Source organism: Anabas testudineus, chromosome 4 (assembly GCF_900324465.2).
Source record: "Anabas testudineus chromosome 4, fAnaTes1.2, whole genome shotgun sequence".
NCBI lineage: Eukaryota > Metazoa > Chordata > Actinopteri > Anabantiformes > Anabantidae > Anabas > Anabas testudineus.
In genome coordinates this window covers 8,704,015-8,729,771 of record NC_046613.1, presented here as the reverse complement: position 1 = coordinate 8,729,771, position 25,757 = coordinate 8,704,015, and the positions used below count along the sequence as shown (strand labels likewise).

Sequence of the window (25,757 nt, the reverse complement as noted above, 5' to 3'; positions counted from 1 at the left end):
CTGACAGTTTTTCACAACCTTCCCGCGGTGCAGCTTCCTTTCGCTGTTTCTTCCTCGCCTTCCGTTCTACGTTCCTGTTGTTTTCACTCGGGAGCTATCTAATTGGTCGAGATCCAGGAGGCTCCCACTGCACATCAGCCAGGAGGAAAGTGTCCAATTAATACGGTGGAAAAAATACAGACATCAGCCGTCGCTTCATCAACCAGCGAGCAGAAAGAAAGAGGCTGAGGCCAGAGACACTACAAGGCTTAGTTCTCTTGTTATACTCTGATGAAAACAAGCTCTCTGAAAGAAAAGCACTGGAGGTCTATGGTTATGTGTGGGCAGGTGTGTCTTCTCCATGTATAAGCCCTTATTGTGTGTGTTTGCGTATTTGCATACAGGTATGTCTCTTTTCCTTGTATTTCATAAGTCTGCATATACCCAGCTTGGTCTTTTAATCAGCATCTTCGCCTTTGCCCCGTGCATCTTTGCTGGATTCAGTGTTTTTGTGGAGTAATTGTTCAGTTTGAGCTCGAATATAGATCGCAGTTTTCTCAGGCATGCCGAGCCACCGAAGGAATTCCTGATTTTTTTAACACGGCCTTGACGTCCTACAGTACTTCTGCCTCTGTTTCTCTCTGTCTCTAAAGCTTTAGCATTGTTGGCATTCTCATGCTGCCAGAGCTTTAAACACACTTAAATGACTTAAAGTAAAATTTTAAATAGAATAATTAAAAGAAACGAGATACAGTTGTTCTGAAGCTGTAATGACATGCTGGTAATGTTACCATGGACACCAAAGTGGCATTCCTGCCAGTTTATGTGGGATATTTATGTATTTGTTTTTTTGTAATTCATTGGGAAATAGATTTGGGTAATGTCTGAGATATGCTTGAAACTCATTGTATTCAGGGCAGGAGATGCTAAAAGTGTAGTTCAGTTGTCATCGTATTATGTACGTGTGTGAACACAACCTCATCCCTGGGGAGCCAAGTTTGTCTGTGCCTTTTTCATGGCCAGGCTATATTAATCCCTCCCTCTCTCTCTCTATCTCTCTCTCTGAATCATTCTGCCTCTCGTTTTTTCTCTGCAGATATCCCATCCAGTCGCCTCGGCCCGGTTGCTATGGTGATCAGGAGGACTCACCTGGAGTACGTAGCTACGGCAATAGGTCCCCTGATGAACTGTTTGATGTCTACTGCTTTGCTAAGCAGCTTCAAGGTAGGCGTCAGGAACGTAGAGCATAAATTTGGGTATAGTCATAAGCAGTGAAACAGTGTGACCAGGACTTAATACTCTGTTAGCACAGAAAGGAAGGTGAGCTGGTGGGATTGAGAAGGAGAGAGAGTTCATAATGAGTTCAGCTGTCATTATACAACCTCCTGCAGGCACAAACTAAGTGGGTCAGTAGTGTTATCCTGTTTAACTTTACTTTCTAATTTGTAATGCTACGGGCAGGCGTGGCAGGGACGTACAACAGGTGGAAGAAATGACAGTTTGCTACTTCCATACCCAGTAAACATTATTGCCCACTCATATATAGTCAAAGTAGTTAAGGTAGTTTGTATAATAAGCATTTCTGCGTGTATTAAGTGGTTGGAGCATGGTATTGTTTTGAGCCAAAATAAATAATAAATGATAAACAGTGTGCTGTCACATAAGCTTGCCTTTATGTCTATGTCAGGGCATAGCATAGCATTTCATATAATAAATAACGATAATGACATTGCCTCCATGTGAAGGTCTTCTTCTTCTGCCCAAATCATCAACAATCAACAAATCCATGTGCGTTGACTGACTGAAAATTAGATTGGTTTGTGATACTTTGTTCACCTCCTGTATATTCCAAAGCACAATCATAAGCACAGCAGGTATTTTAACAGCACAATCAGTTACGCTCCAGGGGCTGCTTTATCTGGGTCACTTGTTACGAGGTGGTAGCAACATAGCCGTCATTATTCGTAACAGTACAGTAGTAAGAGTTCCTAGAGTTACTGTATTTATAGATCATACGAGATGCTAAGGAGAAGAGATTGCGTGACCACCTCTGGACTTTCTATCCAGCTGCGTACTCTATCATTCAGGGAAATTAAAAACCTGATTGAAACAAGCAGCAGATAATTGTCTTCAATCAAACTAAAATTACTAGCTGATACATAGCTGGTGTTTTTTTTATTTTTTTTTGTAGAAAGACGCTTTATAAATAAAAGCAAGTCCAGTAACAGACCTCAATTTCATATCACTATCTTAACATATATTTAATTGTTTCGTCTATTTTCCCTTAATCCCATTCTGTTTTTTTATACTTTCATTTGTTCGCATCTCCACCCCTTACCTTCACCTCCTCATTTCAAGTCATTAAATCAGAAAAATTATATTTCTTACTCTTGGCATACATCTCCTGGATCCACATATATCCGACTTGTTTACCACTCCTCATTTTTTACTGTCCACCACTACAGCTCATATGTTTTTCATTACACACTGAGCAACCACTGGGTCATCTGTTCGTATGATTTTATTTGTGCTGTGTAGGAATAGTGATCCTGTTGAGCTTCTCTCTGTGCCTGTCTTTTTATAAAACACCATTTTTACCATTTTTGCATTTCTATTTTATCCATATCAGCCCCACCTTTCTTCACCTTCTCCTTTTCTTCTTCTCTTCCAGTTGCTTTATGTTCTTCTCCTACCCCTCTTTGCAACTGCATCAATTCAACCGTGAATTCAAAGGGTTGCTTTAATCATTTCTCAACTTTTTATTACTGAGGGATTTTTTTTTTTGTATACCTAGCAAAGGAGTTTGTGCTTCACTTCTACCTCTTAGCAGCACAAAAAGAGGATGGATGCAACGTATTGCCTTTAGAGTAAAAGAAAATGCTGACAACTGCATGTGTACACACACAACAAAAATCATGAAACCAGTTGTACCTCCAAACCACAAAACCAACTACAAAAATCTACATATTGTAAGACTTCAGGCAATCCAACCTGCTCTGTAACATCTATAACTCCTTGTATTGGTTCCTTCTACTCCTGCACTTCCCAGGCGAGGTCTTTCACTCCACAGTGCCGGAGAGGCTGAGCCTGGCCACGGCTTCTACCCACTGCCACTCTCTGGGTGCTCAGCTGGCTACTGTTGGACAGCTCTACCTGGCATGGCAAGCAGGCCTGGACCAGTGTGACCCCGGCTGGCTGGCTGATGGCAGCGTCCGCTATCCCATCAATGTCCCGCGGAAGAACTGCGGTGGAGACGAACCCGGGGTGCGGACAGTCTACAACAACCCCAACCGCACCGGCTTCCCAGACACCACAACCCTGTTTGATGCCTATTGCTACCAAGGTACTGCTCGCTCTGTAATGATCAACTTAATGCACCATCATTATGGTAATTGCCATGGCAACAAAAGAGTGTTCTGGCCTCATATTCGAATCTATTTTTCCTTTAATTAGCGCAATATGTTTATGCCACACATTAAGTAGTTGTGAAGAGACTGTGTGACATTTAAATCCCCGCAGTAGAATTCAGGGCTTGTATGTTGTGCATTGTAATGTCTGAAAGAGAGAGAGAGAGAGAGTGGGAAGAGAGAGAGAAGAGAGAGAGAGAGAGGGAGAGAGTGGGAAGAGGGAAAAGCGAGGTTGAAAGGGAAAGAACAAGACCAAAAGCATGAATAAGTCCAACTGGGGTTTGCAGTGACTCTGTGTCTGACCTTGTGCTTTTATCTTGTGCCAGCTGAGACAGGAATAAGTTAGTTTCATCTTCACATTGCACTGACTTTACATCGCATTAGTGTGTTCACTGATATTGTCTGTTTCATTAATTAGCAAACAGACTTTGCATCTAGACTGTGTTTTCGTGTGTCGAGCTTGTGTTGATTATCACAGACCACAGACTAATGTTTGAAAAATGTGTTTCCACAAATAGGGAAAAAGGAGAGAATGGCATTTTCATCTGTCACAATGTCAGCTTATGAAATTTTTATTGAAGTGAAACATCTGCATAGTCCAATCATTTTAAGCAAACAAGAGCAGCGTGGGAGCAGAGCAGCAGTGTATTTGTCAAAACAAACAGTTGATAGATGAACCTCTTCATTGAGCCAATAACAGGGTGTGCATATTTACATCAATATTTAAATAAATTATGTGTTTCAGAGAGCTAGAAGTAGATAAAATGGTAATGTTTTGTTTAATAATGGATTTGCTTTGTCTGAATTCTACTGTCCGTAAAGTCTAGTATGTGCACGTTTGCTCATGTGTGGATTTCTTAAAAGAAACAGACAATAGAGACATATGTGATAAAAATTCAATCCAATACCCAAAATCCAGCTCTTCATTTAATCAGTACAGATGCTGTGTGTTAAATGTGGCTGTTGCTGTTCTTGGTGTGTTGCAGCCCACCAACCAGCGGGGGTCCAGGCTGCAGAGGCGCAGAATCTGTACCAGACCATCAGCCCAACAGCAGAGGCCATCTCCTCTGTCACTGAATCCCAGCCCAGTGCCCCTTTTTCCAAGACTTCCTCCTCGACTGGCCTGGTTCACTTGAACAAAACAGGAGTGCACACCATTACAGGAAACAGCAGCTCCACTGAGATCTCAGAGGAGCATGTAGTCATCCACCTGAGGCCTGAAGAGGACTGGGATGAAAAACAGAATGCCTCTAGGAGCAGCCAGCCTAGCCAGGAGGAGTCTGACAGCCTAAAGAGCAGCAATACCTTGGGCCTTTCTGACCTTGAAAGCCTGGAAAGCCATGGAGGCTCTGCCCATGAGGAGGAAGATGTCACCTCCTTTGGATCTGACACGTCAACATTATCCTCCATAGCTTCTTCCACTCCCCAGGCTCAGACCAGTAACAGTGTGTTGGCAGAGTTTGTCAACACTCTGATGAGGCCCTTCAGATACTGGACTGGAAGCGAGGACGAAGATGAGACGGAGAAGGTGCTTTCAGTGTCTGAGAAAGAAGCAGGAGAAGAGCAGACACAGGGAGAACCATCCAGCAGAAACCCGAGTGTTCCCAAAGCCAGTGGAAACAAGGGCAGCATGGACAATGCCATCATGGAGCACAGGAGTGGGAGCTTTTCCCTCAGGGCTCCTACCAGTGGACTACAGAGTCTAGAGGAGGGATTGTCTGAACAGGAGAAAGAGGTCGTGCCACTCATTCGATTAGTGCATGCAGTCCAACACACAGGACAAAGTGACACCAGCAAAGGAGCCTCCAGCACATCTGCTGACAACTCTCTGTCCACCGTTAACGGTAAGAGCCCCTCACTGATTTTGTTTGTGTTGTGAGATTTACAAAGTAATGGCGATAAATTTAAGTTTCAGTTCATGGAGACATGGTACATGTAAAGTAAATGCTGCCTGTAAATATAGGATCTGTTTATGTGACGTCTTTTCATTCCACTCTGTCTTTTTTCCCCAGAGTATGCATAATAGATTTCTCCACAGCCATGATTTGAAGTTTCACTATAAGTTTAATTAAACAATAATAGAAAACAAACAAATGGGACATAACCAAATACAGTAAAATTCAAAATGTTAGAATGGAGACAGTTGTGCCTTTAATCTCATATTTATTGACAAAGCTCTTCGTTTAAAGTACACTAGAGACTGTCGAAAAGAACAACAGCTAAGCTGATTGAACTGTTTTTGATGCTATAAAAGGTTAGCTCACAAATGTGCGTTTGCTTATAACAAAGCAGACCTGCATCACAAAAAAAGCAGCTTATTTCTAGAACTCAAAGATAAGCAGAAAAACATAGACTGGCATTAGTTGTGAAGAATAAATTAAACGGAGAAAGGCCAAGCTACTGGACAAGATACTGATGGAAGTTTGAGCAATTTATACTGAGACGCACAGAGGAATGCTCTGGAGGTGTCCTGTGTGTGTGTGTGTGTGTGTGTGTGTGTGTGTGTGTGTGTGTGCATGTTCATGTGTGTGTGCATGCACCCCAGAGGCCCTGTCCGACAGGTAACATCCACAACAGAGTGAGTTACCCTCAGGAGTGGTGTGGTACAACACATCCAAGGATGCAAAAGGTCACCGGGTTACAGCTCAGTTTGCAGCTCATGTGTTCTGAAACAAACCCCGATCACTTCCTGTGGTTTATAACTTAAAGGCTGACATCAGATTAAAGATTAGAGAAATGGCTCCTGACTTGAGGTTCCCCCAACTACCAGATCAAATTACTTCTTAGTAGATAAATTTGCTCGATAGAAACTGATAAGAAAGTCAGTCACAGCCTTGGGTGGAAGAAGACAGCTTTTATTTTAATGGCCGCCACAAATAACACGTACTTGGCATCAGCTAAAAGGGGAGTACACAAAGTAAGACTAACACTCTCCCAAAGACAGCCAGAAGAATGATTCAATGAAGGTGCTGGGCTCTTTTCACCTAGCAATTGCTGGCTTTTTTAATATAAATACTCACTGCTGTGCTACCTGAAATGCAATGCCACCCCCCAAGGTATTAATGAAAATCAAAGCTTTAGTCTGCATGCATTATTCACAGCCATATCCAATTAAATTGGAGGCTGGGTTGCACTGCCGTTGACTCTCACCTCCATCTCTGTCTCCGCCAATTAGGGCCAGACTCTCTGAAGGTAGGCAGTAATGATCACTACAGCAAGGATGAGCAACACAAGAGGGGCGATGAGTACGCCAACGAAGAGGGAAGAAAGGAGAAGATGGAGAAAGGGGAGGGAGGAGGAGTCACTGCTTTCTTTAATGTTGCCGTGATGGAAAGCTGCCCAACTGATGTCTTTTCTTAAACTAGCATCAGTGAGCTGAATTTACTCTGTTATTGCACACCGCAGGCTATCCCTTGGATCTCAGCACTCCTTAGTAATTGATGGTGCCATGTTGCCGCTTTGATTGAGGGCTGCAGAGCTTTGCACTGCAGACACGATAACCAGACAGACAGACAGATTAGGATTTTAAATATTGAATCAAATGATTATGAACATTTGCAAAAGGGGTCTCTAAATATAGAACAGGAACTTTAATTATTTCCCCTGCAAATCAAAATATTTTTAACATTTTATTGAATTAAGTATTATTTTGTTAAGCTCCCGGTGCACTGAGCTGCCTCCAGTAAAAGCGTGTAGTATTTAAATAAGCGCTACACGCGAGCTCGACTGCCTGTCAAAGAAATACATGCCTTCTTCCCATCAGACGTCTCAACCCCAGAGGCCGAATTTATGATAGAAGACAAGGGGCTCTGTACACTGACGCTCAGTGTAGATGCTACTGACATGATTCACATGGCCATGCAATAACTTCTCCTCAGTCTTTTTTTATTAGATGCCATATCTGCAGATGGGCTGAGGTGATGCTGGTACCGTCTCTCTCCCTTTCTCTTCCTGTCTCTCATTGTCAGTCTCCGCTCTCACAATTTAATATCATGTCTGCCTGACCCGAGGGATTCTCTCAGACCGTTTACGCCAGTAAAGTGGAGTCAACTCAGCAGAACCACTCACGGTGGAAGCACCCAATTACTGTCTGAATGGGGTTTATTATATGTTTGCTTTGCACCATTTCAGTTGTGAGTTGTGGGTTTTTTTTGTTTTTTTTTTGTGTGTGTTTTTTGTGTTTTTAGGGGGTAGGGGAGGGCGAGACTTCCACCTAACAGATTTACAGCCCAGAGCTGAACTTTAACCATGCTCTAAATAGTGCCATGAAATCAGCCAAACCTCTGCCTAATTGTGTCATTTTATTTATTACACGGGTCATTACATAGATGATCCAACCAGATTAATGTGTTTAATTATTCTCACTTTCATGGGTATGTGTAGTAAAAGTATGTAATTAGCTATTTGGATTATTAATAAGACAATTACGCCGGTCTACACAGCTCTTATGGAAATGAACCTCAGGCACATAAACCTCACTTAGGCATAAGGCAACTGCAGACATTCTGAATAATTTACATACATTTTAATATTTTATGCATGAACATATTTGTGAATGTTCTCCCTCTCGTGGTAATTTGTTGTGCGGGGTTGTGTTGCAGCTGGCTCTATTGCTGTACTTTTCCGATGTTAATTGAACTGGGGACAGTAAAACCAAGCTGAGTGATGATGAAGGTATAGCAACACTAGCCTCAGGTAACATGATGACTGTACTGATGTCCTAAAAAACACGTGCAGACAAAAATGAATTATTGATGGGGTAGACGGAGTCTGGTTTAAAGCCGTAAGCTGATAAGGTACAGTGGACCACTTCATCCAAATAAACAGGTCTAGATGGAGCTTGTTGTGGAGCAAGACATTTGCTTATAGTGTTGAAAGTGCTCCTGCATTTTTCCACATGGCTTCTCTCCTCAAAGGCAAGTGTACTCCAGCAGGAGGATAAAAGAATCCACAGGGAAAAAGAAAACATGGACAGAGTAGAGAAGTGTGAAATTACTTTTAATACATCCTTCCATCATTTTGGTGCGTGTGTGTTTATGAGCTTCAGCCGTAGTGGCCTCCACCATTGTCTACAAACTCAAGCAACGTCAGTAGCCACAGTGATCAGCTCCACCAATGAGGTCAAGACCATATTAACCAACTTAAAATAAAGAACATTCAACAAACTTGCAGTTATTTGTTATTATCTTTATACAAAAAATTACCAAAAAATATTTTCTCAATTAGCATATCACCGTCCGTGATGATGTGAAACTGTGACGTCACGTTCTTGCTTATTGTGTCATTAACATTTAATCTTACAAAAACAAATGGGAGATTTGAAAACAGGTTCTCAGTAGCTTTAAGCCCAAATATGTCAGACTCATTTTCATGTTTCCAAAACTCAGGCTTGGGTTTTTAATTGCTAATTCTGCATCCATAAAATTAAATCCACCCCATCACCCAATAATTGTATTAATCAGTCTCGTCTGTCTCTGTGTTCCCTGTAGAATCCACTGCAAGTCCCAGTGAGAGATCATCCATTGAACATGTAAACATATCCAGTCCCGAGGGTCCCGGGGGAGACCCTGCCTCTGCTCCTTCCCCCAGCAGCCCGTTTCAGTGGGCTGTCAAGTCCATGCATGGCTCCAAACTAGGCTCCCCTGGAAATGTGGCCACTGTGGATAAACATCCCAACTGGGAACCCATGGAAGCCAAAGCAGGGCCCCTCGAGGTGATGACCCTGCCCACCTCCTTCCGTCAGGACAACGTGGAAAACTATTCAGGCGAGGGGAAGGACCAGGAGAGAGAAGATGTTAATACTCCGACAGCTGCTAAACCTGCGTCAGCGGAGGAGAAGGAGATAGAGGGGAGCAGCGAGGGGAGCAACTATCCTGGTGAGTTTGGAGTCAAAATCAACAACTTGGATAGCAGTAGTGTTAAGCCGAGTCCCGTGTCAGAGTCTGCACTCAGCCAGAGCGAGCTTGTAACTGTGGCTGAGCTCACCACTCACCAGACCCTGTGGCAGCTAGTGAGGCAGCCCACCACACCACCTCAGGGCTCCCAGGAGCCAGGCACAGCAGAGGAGGCCAGAGGAGAGATCCTCTACTTCCGGCGTCCTGCTGACAAACTCTCTGCAGCATCTACACACAGAGGAGAAAGTAGCTCAAATTCAGGCTTCACTCCTGTTTTTAGAAAGCACAATAAAGACACAAGCCCAGAGGAGGTGGTCACGTCCACACCCGAAGCCTTGATGGAAATGCTGACCACCTCTGAGGCAACCACAGTAGAGTCCCTGATGTACAGAGACTCCCAGAGTACAGACCCTACCAACACAGGAACCACCACAGAGAACTCATCGGATAGCTTCTCCACAGAGGAGCCATCTATTTCCATTTCATGGGTTCAAGAAGAGCAGGCAGGAACAACAATGGTAACTAACCAGCAGGCGCAAGGGGCCACTCCAGCCCCCCCTGAGGGCTCTCAAACGACCACAGGTGTCGCTCAGCTGACCGTCTCTCCATCACGCTCAGTAATGGAGTCCAGATCGGCTGTGTCTGAATCCTTTGTGTTAGGAGGTCACTGGACGCCTTCCAAAGTGGCAAGCTCAAAATCGGACGAACACAAAGCCACGATGGCGACGGACAGCAATGACACAAACAACCCCTTCAGCATCCTCGTACCCAACTGGGCCTTCGGTCTCATCCCATCAGGTATGTCAGCTCCCCAGTGTTCCTAATGAATCAACTGCACTGCTTTGTACCCTCTGAGTCATTGTCTAATCAGTAGCAATTTAGTCATGATGTTTGGAGCTCAGTGAGCGCCTCAGATTTCATTCACACGTTTGCCTCCTGAGGTGACGTACACTCTACAGTGCTAATTGTGGCGTATAACCTTCATTCTTCATAGCTTTAATCTTTTTAGGATTAAATGTATAGTCAATTTTTAGTGGATTGGATGTATATTTTAATTCCTGGCTGTTGTGTACAGTTGCTACGGTTACAGGTGATGTTATCGTTTTTCTTATCAGGAGCTGCAGTTCAGTGCTGCAGGTTGTTTGTATTAAGACAGTAATTAATTCATGTCAGTTGTTCTGTTATTCATGTTGTGGTTTAGTTGATCTTCTGTCACAGTGCTCATTAATAAATTCACCGCTGCTACAGTACAGTAACAGTATATTAAGTTCACAACTTCTGAGCAGTTTTTCTGATACATCTGTACATCTACAGTATGCACTTCTATTTCCTTACTCTGTCTGTCTCCACCGGTTTTATTCTGCACCTCTCCTCTCTCTCTGCCACTCTGACGTATATCATGCATTCTTAATTCAGCCTTGTTCTTTCTTTTTGCCTTCACATCTTCTTTCTCCCCCCCCCCCTGTCGGCACAAAGACAGCTCCACACGGCGAGGCAGTGAGGTGAGACCAACTAGGTCTTAGTGAAGTAATTAGCAGGTCAGAATGAGTGCAATTAGGTGAACTGGGGAGAGCCAGAGATCCTAGTCCCCAACAAATCAATGTAGACACAAACTACAAGATGAGACTCGTAATTGTCTGAGGTCTCTCATTTTCTAGTTTGTTCATGTTCACTTGCTCTTTCTCCTTGCGCTCCACTCAACTTTCTTCTCTCACGCTTTCTCCCTGAACTTGTTGTTCGCAGTAATTGCGGTGTCTGTGCTGTTTGCCTCAGCATGTTCACATTGATTTCTTTTGATAGTTAATGGCCCTGCTACTAGCTAAACGAATATAACCAGTGCCATCATCTTAAGGCCACTTGTCTCTTCCGTGTCGAAATTTGATTTTTCTTTTCTTCCAAAGTCATCATGTGGAGGGGTCAGAGCCGTTTTTTCAATAACTGTGCTCTTGCTCATTTGACATACGCTAAAAAACTCTCTCTGGAAAAACCAACCCTTCATCCAGTGTTTTGTCATTTGCAAGCAAGCTCCACCAAAAGCGACCATTTTCCAACTGTTTCATTCCCCGAGGAACCGTATTTGATCAAGTGATGCTTTCTATAGCTCATAGAGGATTGTGAAGTGTGCCATCTCACATTTAATAACGGGAGGAGGATATTTTAATAAAACTGTGTGCAAACCAATAACAGTGCTGAAGCTCAACGTTGTTTATTTGAGGTAGTGTATTCAGGGTCTTTCACACTTGCTGAATGCTTACGAAGGAGCATGACCGTGAACCCGCATCAAGTCTTTTGATTTTTGTTTTATGTAATTGCCTCCCGTTGACGCTTTCTTCCTTCAGATTGAATTGTCTCTTGCCTGCTGTTTAAATTGAATTAAATTACAAATTGAAAAAAAAAAGCCAGTACAAGAGTGCTCTCTGTATCTGTCAGTGCTTCTAATCTGACATTTGATTGGACCGAGTCACCCTGCTCTTGTTGAGTGATTAGAAGCATGAGGCTCCCTCCATGTGACCTTTCGTGGTTGTCAGTTATAGTACAGGGGAAATTACAGTAAGGGTTGTCTGCCCATTACAGCAGAGACAGAGACAGGGAGGAGGGAAAGGGCAAAAGGATGGACAGGTCAGGGAAGGAGGGATAGGAGAGATGGAGAGAGGGGTGAGTGTTTCCTCTTTGATGCTCTGGGTAGTACATAAACCTCTGTAATCAGTGATCAAAGACTACACTAACACAGGCTCATGAGTCTCCAGAGGGCATATTGTTCCTCCTCATCTCTTTTCTTTCCTTTCCATCTTTCTTCCATCACATTTCTGGACTCCTTTCCAATCTCCATTCATACTGTGTTATCAGAACAGCCTCGGCTCCTCTGTGTCCTATTTGGCCATATATCAGTGTGATAAGACACTGTGGTATACACACTGCTACATCCAGCTGCTCCAATTCCCCATTGTTCTGGCCTCCAGCTAAACCCGCACAGATGGGTGGACATACACACACATTAAAAAAAAAAACAAAAACAAAATATATGTGAAAAAGCACCAGAATGCCGAGCTCGCTCAGGAGTAAACCTCGATAATCCATCCCACATGTCGCACCGTCACACACAGACACACAAAATATGTCTTAATCCTTCGATGTGAACGTTGTGAGAAAGTAAACACATTTCATTTGATTTCCTCTCTAATTACTGGTATCTTCATTTCCATATTTTATAATCCTAAAGGCAGTATTTAGGGAAGCTTGTAACACTGCAGAATAAAAGTATCAAAAGTCACTTAGAGTCCAGTCATTCCCAGCCAGCAAGAAAATGTACAGATTGGTTCAGAGCGCTGGCATCGAGCCTTTTTGGGTGACGAAGCAAGGTGGGTGGATACAGTAATGTTGGCTGTCTGTCCAGCCTTTAAATTAACATTGCCAGTCTGATACTCTGGCAGGCAGGGAACAGGATGCCTCTGAGTTATAGCAATCTTGACTAAGCCTTGTCCCGAGCTCAAGATGGATCAGACCTTTGGCAGCATCAATAACACGGCAGGCAGCCCTCAACCAAATTAGAGTGTTAAATTTGGAGGAGAAGAGTCAGTAGGTTTAAGTGTGTGTGTGTGTGTGTGTGTGTGTGTGTGTGTGTGTGTGAGGGGGAAAGAATGAGATAAATAGAGACAGGGACAGACTTGGGGTGGCGTATTATCAGGATGGGTCTGTAGATAGATGTTCAGTTCGTCTGCTGGCTCTCGGAGTCCTTGGATAGGCTGTCTGGAGCAGCAAGAGGGCACATTCTCCATGCTGCATCTAGAAGTATATTGATTTTTCTGCCTCTCCCTCCTTGTGTCTCCCATCTTTTTCTTTTTTTTTTTCTTTCTCCCTTCTCCCTTCCTGCCTCACTACCTTTTTTCCATCTCCCTCTGTCCCCGTCTCCCTGACTTTATGCCTTTATTACTCCTTTGGTCATTGTTATGACTCTCCCTGGCATAACGTTTTGATAGCCTCTTGAACTCCAATGTGGTTTGACACAAGGCAGTCAATTGCCATCTATCCATATCTGTCGCGCGTATGATCCTCAGCCGCAGCAGGATTGTCCTCGATGCCTTTACAGAAGGAGTCACCTCCATTTAATTCATCCACTGCCTAAACTGTCCGTCTCCTATCTGCTGCTTGTCTCTAAGTTTCTCTTCCTCTTTCTTTTCATGGTGTAATTCCATCATTTCTCCGTATGAAATATTCCTGCCGAATATAATCCTGTGCTATTGGCTGCTGCTTATTAAATGAATGGATTACTGGATTTGTTAAATAACAGCCTTAAGGGATGCTGGGCTCCTTTTTCATGTGGGCTGAATGGCGTTACACATCACACTGTGCTGACTGAGTGAAGGCTCTTTGTATCTAGTTAACCAGAGGAACAATGAAGTCAACCCAAGACTGTGGTGAAATATAAAACTGGGACTTTTGTATATATCACTGACTAATGATAGGAATAATTCAGAACATAGCCTTAAATCCCAAATGTCAAGCTTTCCATAAACATCCATCTATACTTGTGGATGAAACTGTGACGTCCTCCATAGTTTACTGTGCTGGACACTCTCAGCAGGTCACGACAGACCCACAAAGAAGACAAACCCATGCTCATCTCAAAAACAGATTGTGGGCATAGGACCAAAGACAATTTAATGACTTCATGTTACTGGTGAGATCAAAGGTCAAAGGCCCAGGTTTTTCTGCATCATTCTTACCTTATTGGCACCAATATGAGTAACATTGTTGTTAAAGCTACAGCTAGTGGTGGTGTATGCCTGTTCAGTGATTCTCCAGCCTGATATTAGCCTCTATGTCAGGAGCTCTGGTCCGGGTAAATGGTAACTACTAACCTCACATTGTGGTTAGTGGGGGGCCTCTTATTACTAGCATTGACTGAGGACTACCAATGGTGCTAGTAAAGCTTAAAAAACCTGCAGTCGGGACAGGTGACTGAGGAGGAACTGAGTACAACTGAATAACTGTTTACAACACATGACTGAACAAAAATTTCCATTTCCAATCCAAACACAGCCCTTATTGCGATATTGAGATACTGTTGCTGCCAGTTACATCTGATATGAGAATATTATATAATATCATCAATAATATTTAAAATCAATCAAAATTAAAATTTGAAATTAAACCATGTCACAGGGTTAGGGTAATGTATTTTTCATCAGACTTCTTTAATGGAAGGTGGAAAACATTTGGTGTAGACTGAAGTCAAAATAAAGAGTAGAGAGAGAGAATACTGAGGAGGAAGAGAGAGCATAGACATACGCTGCTAAGATATGCGTCTCATGATGAATTATGTTTTACGATGTTGAATTTATTCTCACAGCCGTTTTCAGACTTCAAAGAGTGTGTAATTGCAGCAGTTCATGACTCTCAGTCTATCAGTAGAACAAGTTAAGTGCCGGAAAGGTCATCGACGAGCGAGCGGAAATGTGAAATTAAAATATTTGCTTTTTTTGTTTTTTTTAAATGTGGGTTTTAAACTATAAAAAACAAAAAACATACAGCGACTAAATAATTAATTGAAGGATTTTTCTGTACAGCAGGCAAAAAAGGAAAGCTAAATATCAGTTAGGGGAGAGTTCACTGACACTTTGGCAAATGGAAAGTGTTGATTTATACATGTAAAAGTCAATGAAACAAATAGCTATGTTTGTAAAGCTAATGTTCCATCAAAAATTTGAGTTTAATATTCTGCAGTGAGCCTGAAAAGAAAAAAAAAACAGAAAAGCTGCCTTAAACAGGCGTTTTTATGGCCTCATAAAAATACTTTATCATCTTTGTTGCCACAACAAAAACTGGTGATTATTCAGCCTCTAGGAACCTCATCACAGACAGCTGTATTTTATTTTCTAAACTCAGAGCTCCCATTATGGCAGATGAATGATTGAATCTCTTCACTGAATCTCTTGAGGTCCCTTCCAGAATTGCAAAAACAAGTTTTTGTTGTTGTTTTTATGAATATTTCTCCACAGACCTCTAAAGCTCATTTGGGATGCGGACCAAAGTGCTGTGTTAACTTCAGGAACACAGTAACAATGGATGCTTAGCTCCAGTTTTCGGTATCCCTTGGCACAACATATGCTTTTTAATCACGTATTTGTTTTGTTAGTACACTTCCTTATGTCCCTATATTCATAAAGCACCATTTTTGTTTGTTTGGTTTTGTTTTTTATTGGTGGTAATTTTTATTTTTTAGTTCTAGCCCATTGCTCACATTTAACTATGCATATCTCTGCATTTTGGAAGGGAATATCTGACTAATGTTTTTGGAGACGGGCAAACCGACTGGCTCAGTGAGGAATAAAACTAGTAACAGTAAAACATTGAGCGCGCAGCATATGAAACCGTCTTGTGCTTTGGAGCACTCAGGCATCATCATCTGCTCTGATTTTATTGTAGTCATTGTCATTTAGCTGCCTCTGTAAACCAGATAAGAGAAGACCTCTGCAGAGCCATATGTCACCCCATTAAAACACAGACAGTGATTCACTGACAAGAGTTGTTTCTTCTTTTATTTTCTTCCCCAGTGAATCTGTGTGTGCGAGTTTTTATTGTCAGGTACAACCTTAGGGGCCCTGAGGGTGCGCAGAGTTTCATAAAGCGACGAGACGAACAGCATCACCTCTGTGTGCCACCAGTTGGGAGATGATGAGCAGGATGGATGGAGACAGAAACCTTGGCAGGGTGCTGTCAGAAAGAATCTAATCCTCTGTGAGGAGCCATTGTGCGGCTGTGCAGAGCCGGAGAGACTAACCTGGTCGGGTTATTAGGGTAACTGTTACAATGGGACATTCAGCCTTTATCAGATCAAATGTCAGGATTCTGATGAAGGAATATTTCACTTTTCTATCTGTATCAAGCAGGTGTGTCCTCTCTGGAGGACAAAGACGAGAGAAAAACTAGTGACTCACGGACTCACAGCCATATTGTTTTTCAGATCAGTCGCCTTCTGCTTTTATTACCTCTAAACAAGAAGGATCTGGATATAGATTTATTATGATGTGGAACTGCTCAACAGACACACTGGAAATCTGTGTTTATTATGCCCGTAGTTCACCCAACAAAATTTGAATAGCAGCGTCCCTGAAATGTTAATCTTGCATTTTCATTCTCCATTTGCAGTCAGACACACATCTCCGTCAGCAGCTCAGGAAAGTCACACATGCAGGCCCAGCCATCCAAAATGGAGCTGTCTGTCATCTGGGTTAACAGTGGCATGTATGATTTCAAATTAGGCATTTTCTAAGTACAGAGGAGTGGCAGTGAAGAGGATGAGCACCCAGCTGAGGGGGGGGGGGGGGTTTAGCTGCCAGATTGCCTTACAACTGACTTCACTCCCTCTCACTCTCACAGAGTGAAGCAATAGCAGGGGTGTTTGGCTCCCAGCATCAGTCACAACACATCATGCAGCAGCCAGCCCACGGCGAGTGGAAGGGTTGAGGGGGTCCCTTCATGTAGGGTATGTCAGACACACCCACAGATCTGTCCCAGCAGGAGGATTCATAGACAGGGCGAAATGATGAGTCTCAAGGGGAGGAAGGTTTCTAAGTGGTTAGGGGTGGTGGTATGAAGGTGTAAATTACAGAATATGGTGAGCTGTTTCGAGAAAGGCCATGTTTGCAACTCGTGATGTGCGGCTTGGAGGAATTTTGGGAGGCAAGCTTCTTCTCAGAGTTTTCTGCCGGCAGGGGTGTAGCGAGGTCATGTAAAGCAGTTCTTCTTTGTTCAGTTTCGAGCAGGTCTCCAGGCAAACCTCCTGCCCACTGCTTGCTTCTCATAATACCACTTCTCTGCTGTCAGAACAACTTCTTGATAGTAGCCACAGTGGAATATGAACAAGAAGGCAAGGGAGTATGAGATTTCCAATGTGAGTGTGTGTGTGTGTCTCATACTATTTCTTTCTGGTTTAGGGCTCTTTTATGACGGCATATTTGCAGCAAACTGCACAGCACGCTGGGTCATGTGTGCAAGGTCAGTGAATACATGCCCAAGCATTGTTTTTCATTTATGTTTGTGCAGGATGTTTGTGAGCAGCAGAATATAAATAGGAAGGTTTAGTGATTAATCATCGCGTTCTCTGAAGCAGCCATGCCAGTCACAAAGGTGCTCAAGAACACTACATAACATACAGAAAACAGCACCAAATAACAAGTTAGTAAAAAAAAACGAGTTCAAATGATGTTAAGACTGTTTCGAAAAATGAGTCAAACGTTTTTGAAGTTGATCTAAATCTGTAAAGTTGGACAGTATCTAATCAGTGAGACGCTACTTTATCCGGAACCACCAGGAAAATCTCACGTACATGTTTCTCCTACGATTGCCCCTAAAAGATTAACTCATCTTACATCTCTGTGTGCATCTCTCGCTTAACTTGACGACATTATTCATGCATACACGCGTGCACAATGCTCTGTGACATCACCTGCCACGTGTAAAGCGTGTTCTTTGCAGTGATTAAGTAAAGCACAGTGTGAATAATTCGTGAGCGTAACTGTTACACAGTCTTCGGCCCACTTTCATTCTTGTGTGCATAAAATATTGTTGGATGGTTTTTTAAATAAGATGGAATGTGGTTGAGTCACTATTCTCACTTCACAAAGCTCTGAAAATGAGAGTGAAGACACATTGAAGAGAGCGAGAAAAAAAAAAATAAAACCCCAAAGTGGATAGAATGTGTTTGTGATGATAAGCCAGGATGGATTATTTTCCTGCCACTCTGACAGCCCAGATAATGCAATTTATTTAGGGCGAATGGAGACGCCACAAGTGCGCTCTTGTAACAATAGACCCTCAATTTCTTCGTCAGTCTCACCGTGCAGGCCTGCTGAATTGTGTTGTACTGAATTGCTGGCACGTTACTCCAGCCTGGTCCTCTCCAGGCTGATTCGGTGTGACGCTCGGCCCATGAGGTGCTCACTAGTAGCGCATCGGGTGCTTTCTGCTGTCTCAGTCTTCTGGCACTGTAGCTAATTGCAAGTGTCATGCTTTTTCATAGGCTGTGTGTGTGTATCTGTGCACGTGTGCCTCTGTGTGTGTTTTTAGCTTGTGCAGAGAGGAGCAAAATATTTTCATGCATATAAAAAGGAGGTGAAGTTGAAAATGTGAGGTTTCTGTTTACACTGATGACAACTCTGGATTGAAATAGAACCAGAAATCATGGCGTGTTAAAGTAAATATAGTTATTAGACTTGTTCTCTTTGTATCTCTGTCTCCTTTAAGGCAAATAAACCTGTGGGATTGGTTTACACCATGAAGATTTGACTGTAAATTGATAATAGCACTGGGTAAATAAATAATAACCTGGCACGATTTAGTACAATGGCAATGTAGTCCTAGTCATTCGAGTAATGCAGTGTTGATTGCAACTTTAAGCATTCATACTAATAATTAATGCATTACTTTATTGGATTACATGTGGAATGTCTAGGAGAATTGTTTGTTATTACAGACTGCCGTCCGCATGCAGTGTTGTTTTCTCCCCTTTCATCCCTTGACACACATATGCAGCCACATACAGGGCACCGCATGGGGTCAGACAGACAGAAATAGCTGCTCCCTCCCCTGCAGTGCTCATCAATCCTAGTTTGTCAGAGGTTGCTCTGCTCATGCTCAGTACAATAATCACATCGCTACACCTGCTCCATCCACCCACCTTCCCTCTAAGACACAAGCACACATTCCCAAAGGGTGCAGGTTTGGCATCTGCAGTTTTTCAAGCTGGGTTCAAGCTCTATTCCAGCAGATATCTACAGTAACATGAAAGCACTGACTTCCTGCCAGCTTGGGAACTCTCAGTAGCTGACCTGGTACTCTGATCTCCCTGTGGCGGTTAGATCAATAAAGTATTACATTATTATTCTTTACAAAAGCTGACTTTATACTGTACAGTATGTGACCCCTTGAATAGTTAGTGACCTTTGCCACACTCTTCACCGAGCACTTTTCATTCCACACGTTTACATCTGCTCTCATATCAGACTGGCTATGATGTGGCTCTTTCCCCCTCAGCTTGAACTCCTTCACGTCACCCCTTCAAATGAAGGAACGTTTTCTGGTGAACCCTTTTTCACAAGTTGCACGTGAGAAGTGTCGCCAAATCCTCTCTCCTAAAATCTGGTTGTTTCTGGAGTAGCTGACTAACTGATGCGTGAACTAAAACAATCCTTTATTTCAATGAAAAGCAAAGATTAGAAAAAAAGGGAAGAGGGAGACATGTTTGGGGGCAGTGAGTTAAACGGGGGAAATGGAAACCTGGTTTGAGGGATTCAAAGCACGCTGACCTCCACTGATGTGTGCCTAACCTCATAGACTGCATAATGCTGAAGAGTTGACTGGAGTGTGACACTCCACACTCCAGACTGGCAGCCTCTGTTCACATCAGATTGGCTGACTCCACAGAGTGACTCCCGGGTGCTGATGTCTATCAGGACAGGCCAGAGCAGCTCCGCCAACAAGTGAACATAACCTCTGTCTATCTTCTCTTCCCCGTTCCTCTTCAACCTTCTCGTCCTCTCTTTCTGCCCTCGTCTAGTTCACCTCTGTAAATCAATCCCTTTGAAGTAATCTAAAACTGAATTGGGGTCTACATCTCTGTGCTAGAGAACTGTTATCTATATTTCAGCAGAAGTAGGTTTCATATTCCCCCCAGTGTGTATTCAGCTTGCCGTGGCAGTAATTGTAGCTCATCTGCAGTGAGTGACTTGCTTGTCTGGAAACATGTTGATACATGGATCATATTCCTATGTGGGAGTCTGTTGGCCTCTGTCCATCCTTTAGAGGAGACATGGAAAGCTGAAGTCATGCAGGTCGTAGAGATAATTCAGCAGATCTGGGCAGTGGTGGCAGCCGGTTGTTAGCTTTTCTTTGCATGGTTGAAATTATTAATAGGTATAATTTTAGTCAAAGAAAATTCTATGATGTAACATCTCTGTTCTCTGAGCTTTATGTTGATGTTCAGTTTCAGTTCAATACAAATTGGGTCATTTTTCACTTCATTAACTTATTTTGGCCACAAATTAATTTCTGGGCTCTAGGAACATGTAACATTGCTAAATAAAGAAAACTGCAAATCTGGGGTGTCCCAGTAGCACAATAGTTTCAATATTTAGATAAATATATCTGGGGATCTTTTAGGCAGATCATATCCCTCTTGTTCTTCTCTAATTTCCTGTTAACCTTGACTTGTTGCACTTGCTGTGGTTGTGAGTTGAACAGTGCGATGAAAGGGCTCATTCAAGAGGACCTGTGACTCTGTACAGAAATCAGATGACCAGACTTGATGTTTGTCCTTCTACTGAAACGACTTCAATATATTCAAAACATTTATCCATTGTCAAAATATACAGGTAGGCAAAAGCAATGCAAGGTAAAAGTTTCACATATTTAGACTTAACATTTACCAAACGAAGAATCTTCACGTCCCATTTAACAAAGATTACTTCACTTAAGCAAGTTGGTATGAAGTGAGAAACGTGTGGGTATACGCTGTGCAGTGACCGGTGGTGATTGATTCTGTGCAAGCCTGGCTCATCTCAAATAAGCCTAATGATCGATTTTTCAGGTGCACTCATGTTTGATTAAGTGGGTAAGATAATCTGGCTAAACTGCTTACAACGTATGTGATCGATCATATCACCATTCATGGCTTTGCCCTGTTGGACTTGGCTGCAGCAGTGACCTTGCTTTTTTCCATATCTCAGCTTGTACTTCAGTGAGTACAATGATATCTTAGAGAGAGGAGGCGACGGCCAAATATATAATTATACTAATTTAAAACTAACTGTGAATTATCTGCAGAAAATGTGTAATAACAGCTTTGTGGTAGTGGACCTGGTTGAGGGGACATGCAGCTCTGGCAGAACCACTTTCGCTGATACATAATTTATCTCTTGCTGTGTATCAGCGCTAAACACACAAAACACATGTTCACCATAGCCATTGTGCAAGTGACCGTATGCATATTTTACCGTGCAGACTCATCATCAAAGCGTTCACAATGATGACCATGACTGTATTTAGCCCGTACTTTGCAGTTTAGCGCAGCCACCCATATGGCTCTAACTGTTCTGTGTGCCTCACTACCTTTTAGGGACGTACTGTAGCATTAAATTTTAACGGGGCAGCTCTTGCTGGGCCCCGGCAATGGCTTATCATGCTCATAGAGGGGGAACACTTGAACAGGCCGAGGCATGATCTCTGTCTCAGCAAAGCTATTACAAGGTTCAGTGGTTCTGAGCACAGCAATGTGGTGGGTGATAAGCAGGTGTATATACAGTGAATGTAAGTGTGTGTGTGCGCAGTTTTGCCGTGTGTGTGCTGCACGTGGATTCATGCAGAGTTCAGTGTTTCTGTTGGCACAACCTTTTCTGCAGGCTTCCATTGAGTTAAATTTGCTAACTACTCAGCTTCAGACTTAAAGATATTTCCCCTATCACAATCCTCTTTTATGGTCCAGTCTAAATCCTGGGTGTGTGTGTGTGTGTGTGTGTGTGTGTGTGTGTGTGTGTGTGTGTGTGAGTTGACATCGGGGAGCTGCTCCCCAAATATGCCACAACACTGAGATAATCTCTTTCCTGAGAGGCTTAGAAAAAAAAAAACTTACGATGACCCCATACAGCAGGAAAATGTCACACAGAAGAACATATTTCAAGACATTCCGACACCACAGTGTCTGCTCACTGTCAGCAAAGAAGAATCTACCTTATCTGTTTTGTGAGTACATGTCACGCCAAAAAACCTCAGCCCTAAAAAGCGAACCCTCTAAGCCTTAATTTTATATCTGCCATCTCGCCACGTCGAGTTCCTCCCTGTGTTATGTCGCCTCGCTCCCCTCTTTCAGACCCTAGTTTCCTCTCGTTCTCTTTTTCTTTCTGTCTTTCACACAAAATGGGAAAGACACACACAGTAGGGTTGGAAGAGGCGACCTATTTTAAGACCAGTGTGTAATTAATCATAAAGTAGCAGCAAGCATTAAGAGAGGAGGAAATGTATCATAGCTCCCTCTGTGACACTCTGTCCCTTCTTAGCTGACATTTTCTCTGTCTATACTAAATTTTAATTTGTATCCCCTGTTTTCCTCTTCCCCACAAACCAGACTCTCTGTCTTGTTCCTCATTCTCTCTCTTTTTTTAAATCTATCTATCACTTAAATATTAATTTTTAGTTATTATGCATGCACGCCACATGCACAAACATTCCTAATGAAGAAAACAGTGAAATGTCATCCAAAGAAAAAGCCGCCCTGATGTGAATTTTAAAATGATCCCTCCGTTTACGCAGAACATTTCTTTAGACTGAGAATCTGCCATATAGTCGCAACGCCGTCCATAACCACTGTGTCTTTTCACTGTGATATACGACTTCGTATGACATCACTGCAGGCTACTGTTTGTGAACAGATGGTGAAGAACACAGTCTCATTTGTGTGTAATAAGTCGTTACTAATTGTCTGCAGATTGGATCAATGTCCTGTTCTGCGACTACTGAGCTCTTTGTTTGTATTAGCACAGACAGCACAGACATCATTTATCAGGGATGGTATACAATATGCTAGCTGAGTTTTTTTAGTTTAGTGAGATGCAAAGTTTTCTTTTCCTTGTGCAGTATTAAGAAGGATAGCAACACAAGCCAGAGCTTCAGTCATGTGCTGTGATTGACTGGGAGAATGGTCACGAGAACTTCATCCTCTGGCTTGTGAATCTTTTTTTTACCAAGACCCCTCGATGACCCTGGTCCTCAGCTGTCAGTTACAGTTGCTGCTTTTTACTCAGCAGCAGATAAATGTTTGTCTGGGCTGCGTTGGAGACTGGAGAGATGTTTTTGAGTTTGTTCGGTGCATAGATACAGGGAGTTGTAGTGATGCCTCTGTTTTACTAAATCAACATATAGTGCATTTACCAGTTTGCGTGCATTATACTGTTGAATGTGAATAAATGTGGTCTGACTTTTTCAATTGCCACCTTTCTTTAAAAGATACAGGTTATGGAACAACTGACACTGCAAGGATTAACTATCCTGTAGCTCAGCTGCTTTATTTCTTTATCATGCACTTTATCATGTGTAACCAACTCCAACACAGTCAACTAGAAGATTTGATCACCGCAACCATTTTAGTTGATAAAAGTGATACACAAACCACCTTCAAAAGACCGTTCTCCACAAATGTAGCATTCTGGTGTTTAATATATCACCAGAGTGAACACACTGTTCAACTTTCAGAGAGAATCACTTTTTGGATCACATGAGAGTTGCTGTGGACAGCAGCAGTGAAAGTAGATTAAGGTTATTGCTGACAGCCTCCCCACGCTGCCTATTTTCCCTCATGAAAACAAACTGTTGGTGGCATGCTTTTATCCATCCTTACTCAATGCAGCGACAGAGGTGCATCGCTGTGCAAAACAGTCATTTAAGCTTGCTGTGCACACACAGCCAACAGTTATTAGAAACGAGGGAAGTAAAAGCACACTGGGCATTTCCCTTGTTGAATACATATTAACATAATGATTTACACATACACTACATACGTGGTTAGTCTAAAGCTGTTTTGAAACTGCGTCTAAGCTACACGCCACTGTTCAAGTGGTTTGGCTACAGGGACTCTACAGTTGTTCAAAGTGCATGATCAATCTTCACTACCAGCTACTCAGAAAAAACAAGGCTTAATACAATTAAGCTGAAACATAATGAGACACATCTCTGTTCAGTAATGTAATAAATAAATGTACTCAGCTCAGTCTTTTGTTGTGTAATTTACTGCACCACAATACAAATGATTCTGGCTGTTAGACCAGTGCACTGTACTTTCACACTTCAGCAACACAACAGGAGTGGCACATATATGTATGTGTATGTGTGTGTGTGTGTGTGTGTGTGTGTGTGTGTGTAGATAGATAGATAGAATATATGTGTCATATCATACTAGCTTACTTTTGCCAATGGATGGATGGATAATAAGTCCTGACAGGTTCTCTGCACGTCTCTCCTCGTTTCCCAACTGGGCACAGACTTTGACCATATTCAGCCTGTTTTTCTTTTTTTTTTATTCTATTTTACATCACGCACTTCTCAGCACTTGTAGACTTTGCCATCATATCATTGACCTTTTAAGCAATGTATGTTCTCAAATCACATACAGCGTTGTTTTTCCCCCTCTGCGCTGTTGATTTAAGAAATGAGCCTGTCTCTAATGGTTTTTTCTTTCATTTTTATGTAGTTTCAACGGCAGTCTTTCCATCAGTCCCACTGACCAGTGTATCAACTGCAGGCTATGTGCAGCCGTGTGAGTGTATCACCTTGTTCCAAACGAAAATTGAACACACACACTGACATATAGCTCACCAGAATGCGATACGTCAGGGTCAGACAAACATCCAGAAATATGCCAGCGCACGAACAAACGCACACAAATGACAGTAATCCCAGACTTTCAGGAGAACTGCACTCAGTGTTCTGCACAGCATCTCTCTGCTCATACATCATTAAGTGAGTCTGGGTGTTATAATGGAGAAGATGCAGTGAATTAGATGGCCTGACAGATTCTGTCAGGGGCTGCAATCCTATCAGGATTGGATAATAAAAAGACACTTAATCTAGCCAGTTCCCAACAGTACTTCTTTGCACACAGAATAAAAAATTGTAATGTCCTCTCTGTGCGCTAACCACCCTAGTAAAACCCTCGTTCCTCCATTGCAACCTAAAATATACTGTAAGAGCAATAACTGTGACTCTCCACCATTCATCTGCCAAAACATTTCTCATTAAGAAACATGGAGTTATAACCCAGTAAAGTAAAATGTGTTTTTTTTTTACCTCCTCTGCTGTGCAATAATGTGCCATAAAAAATAGACTAAGCGATGATCTGCTAATGTATGAAGACCTTGCTTCATCAGAAGCACCAGGGATGAGAGACAAGAGGGGGTCGGCTCAGCGCATTGTCCCTCACATAGCGAGCATCAGTCATGATAAACAGGAGCATGACAGACGCAACATCAGTCACCTTGTAGAAAGTCATAGAGACAGGGACAAGTTTAGGTACTATCTGCCAACTACTCTATTCCTCTTTCTCTGTCAGAGAGCAGTAAGATGATGGGCTCTCTAAGGATAGCGCGAGGGGCATCATGCTGGCTCATTGCCTGTCAACAACTGAGGCATTTCTGTAATGCTCTTTCTCTGTAGAAAATAAATTATAAATTCACATTTGTCAGTTAACCCCTCTCCTCTCTCTCTCTTGCTCTGTCTTCACAGTGGAGAATAACCCATGCCAGACCAACCCCTGTCTCCATGGAGGCAGCTGCCTGCAGGAAGGTGATGGCTATAGCTGCTACTGTCCTCAGGGCTTCTCTGGAGAGAGCTGTGAGATCGGTGAGTCACTGCCAGGTTAGGTCAGAGCGAGGGAAACCTCAGAGGTTACAGTTGCAGTTGCAGGCAGATGCTGTGTCACTGTGGCATAAGG

At 42.7% G+C, this 25,757-nt stretch overlaps 1 protein-coding gene across 4 annotated transcripts in view; it reads left to right on the top strand.

Moving 5' to 3' along the window:
• The window catches only part of ncanb (neurocan b), a 133,268-nt gene that overhangs the window by 61,800 nt on the left and 45,711 nt on the right, over positions 1-25,757 (top strand). For 2 of the 4 annotated variants that reach the window (XM_026343276.1, XM_026343285.1), the window contains 6 exons: positions 1,076-1,203; positions 3,029-3,322; positions 4,373-5,230; positions 8,876-10,078; positions 24,519-24,584; positions 25,550-25,666. In XM_026343276.1, the coding sequence (XP_026199061.1) occupies positions 1,076-1,203; positions 3,029-3,322; positions 4,373-5,230; positions 8,876-10,078; positions 24,519-24,584; positions 25,550-25,666 (2,666 nt within the window). The remainder of the gene's footprint in view (positions 1-1,075; positions 1,204-3,028; positions 3,323-4,372; positions 5,231-8,875; positions 10,079-24,518; positions 24,585-25,549; positions 25,667-25,757) is intronic. The other 2 variants (XM_026343293.1, XM_026343300.1) reach the window with 1 other exon arrangement.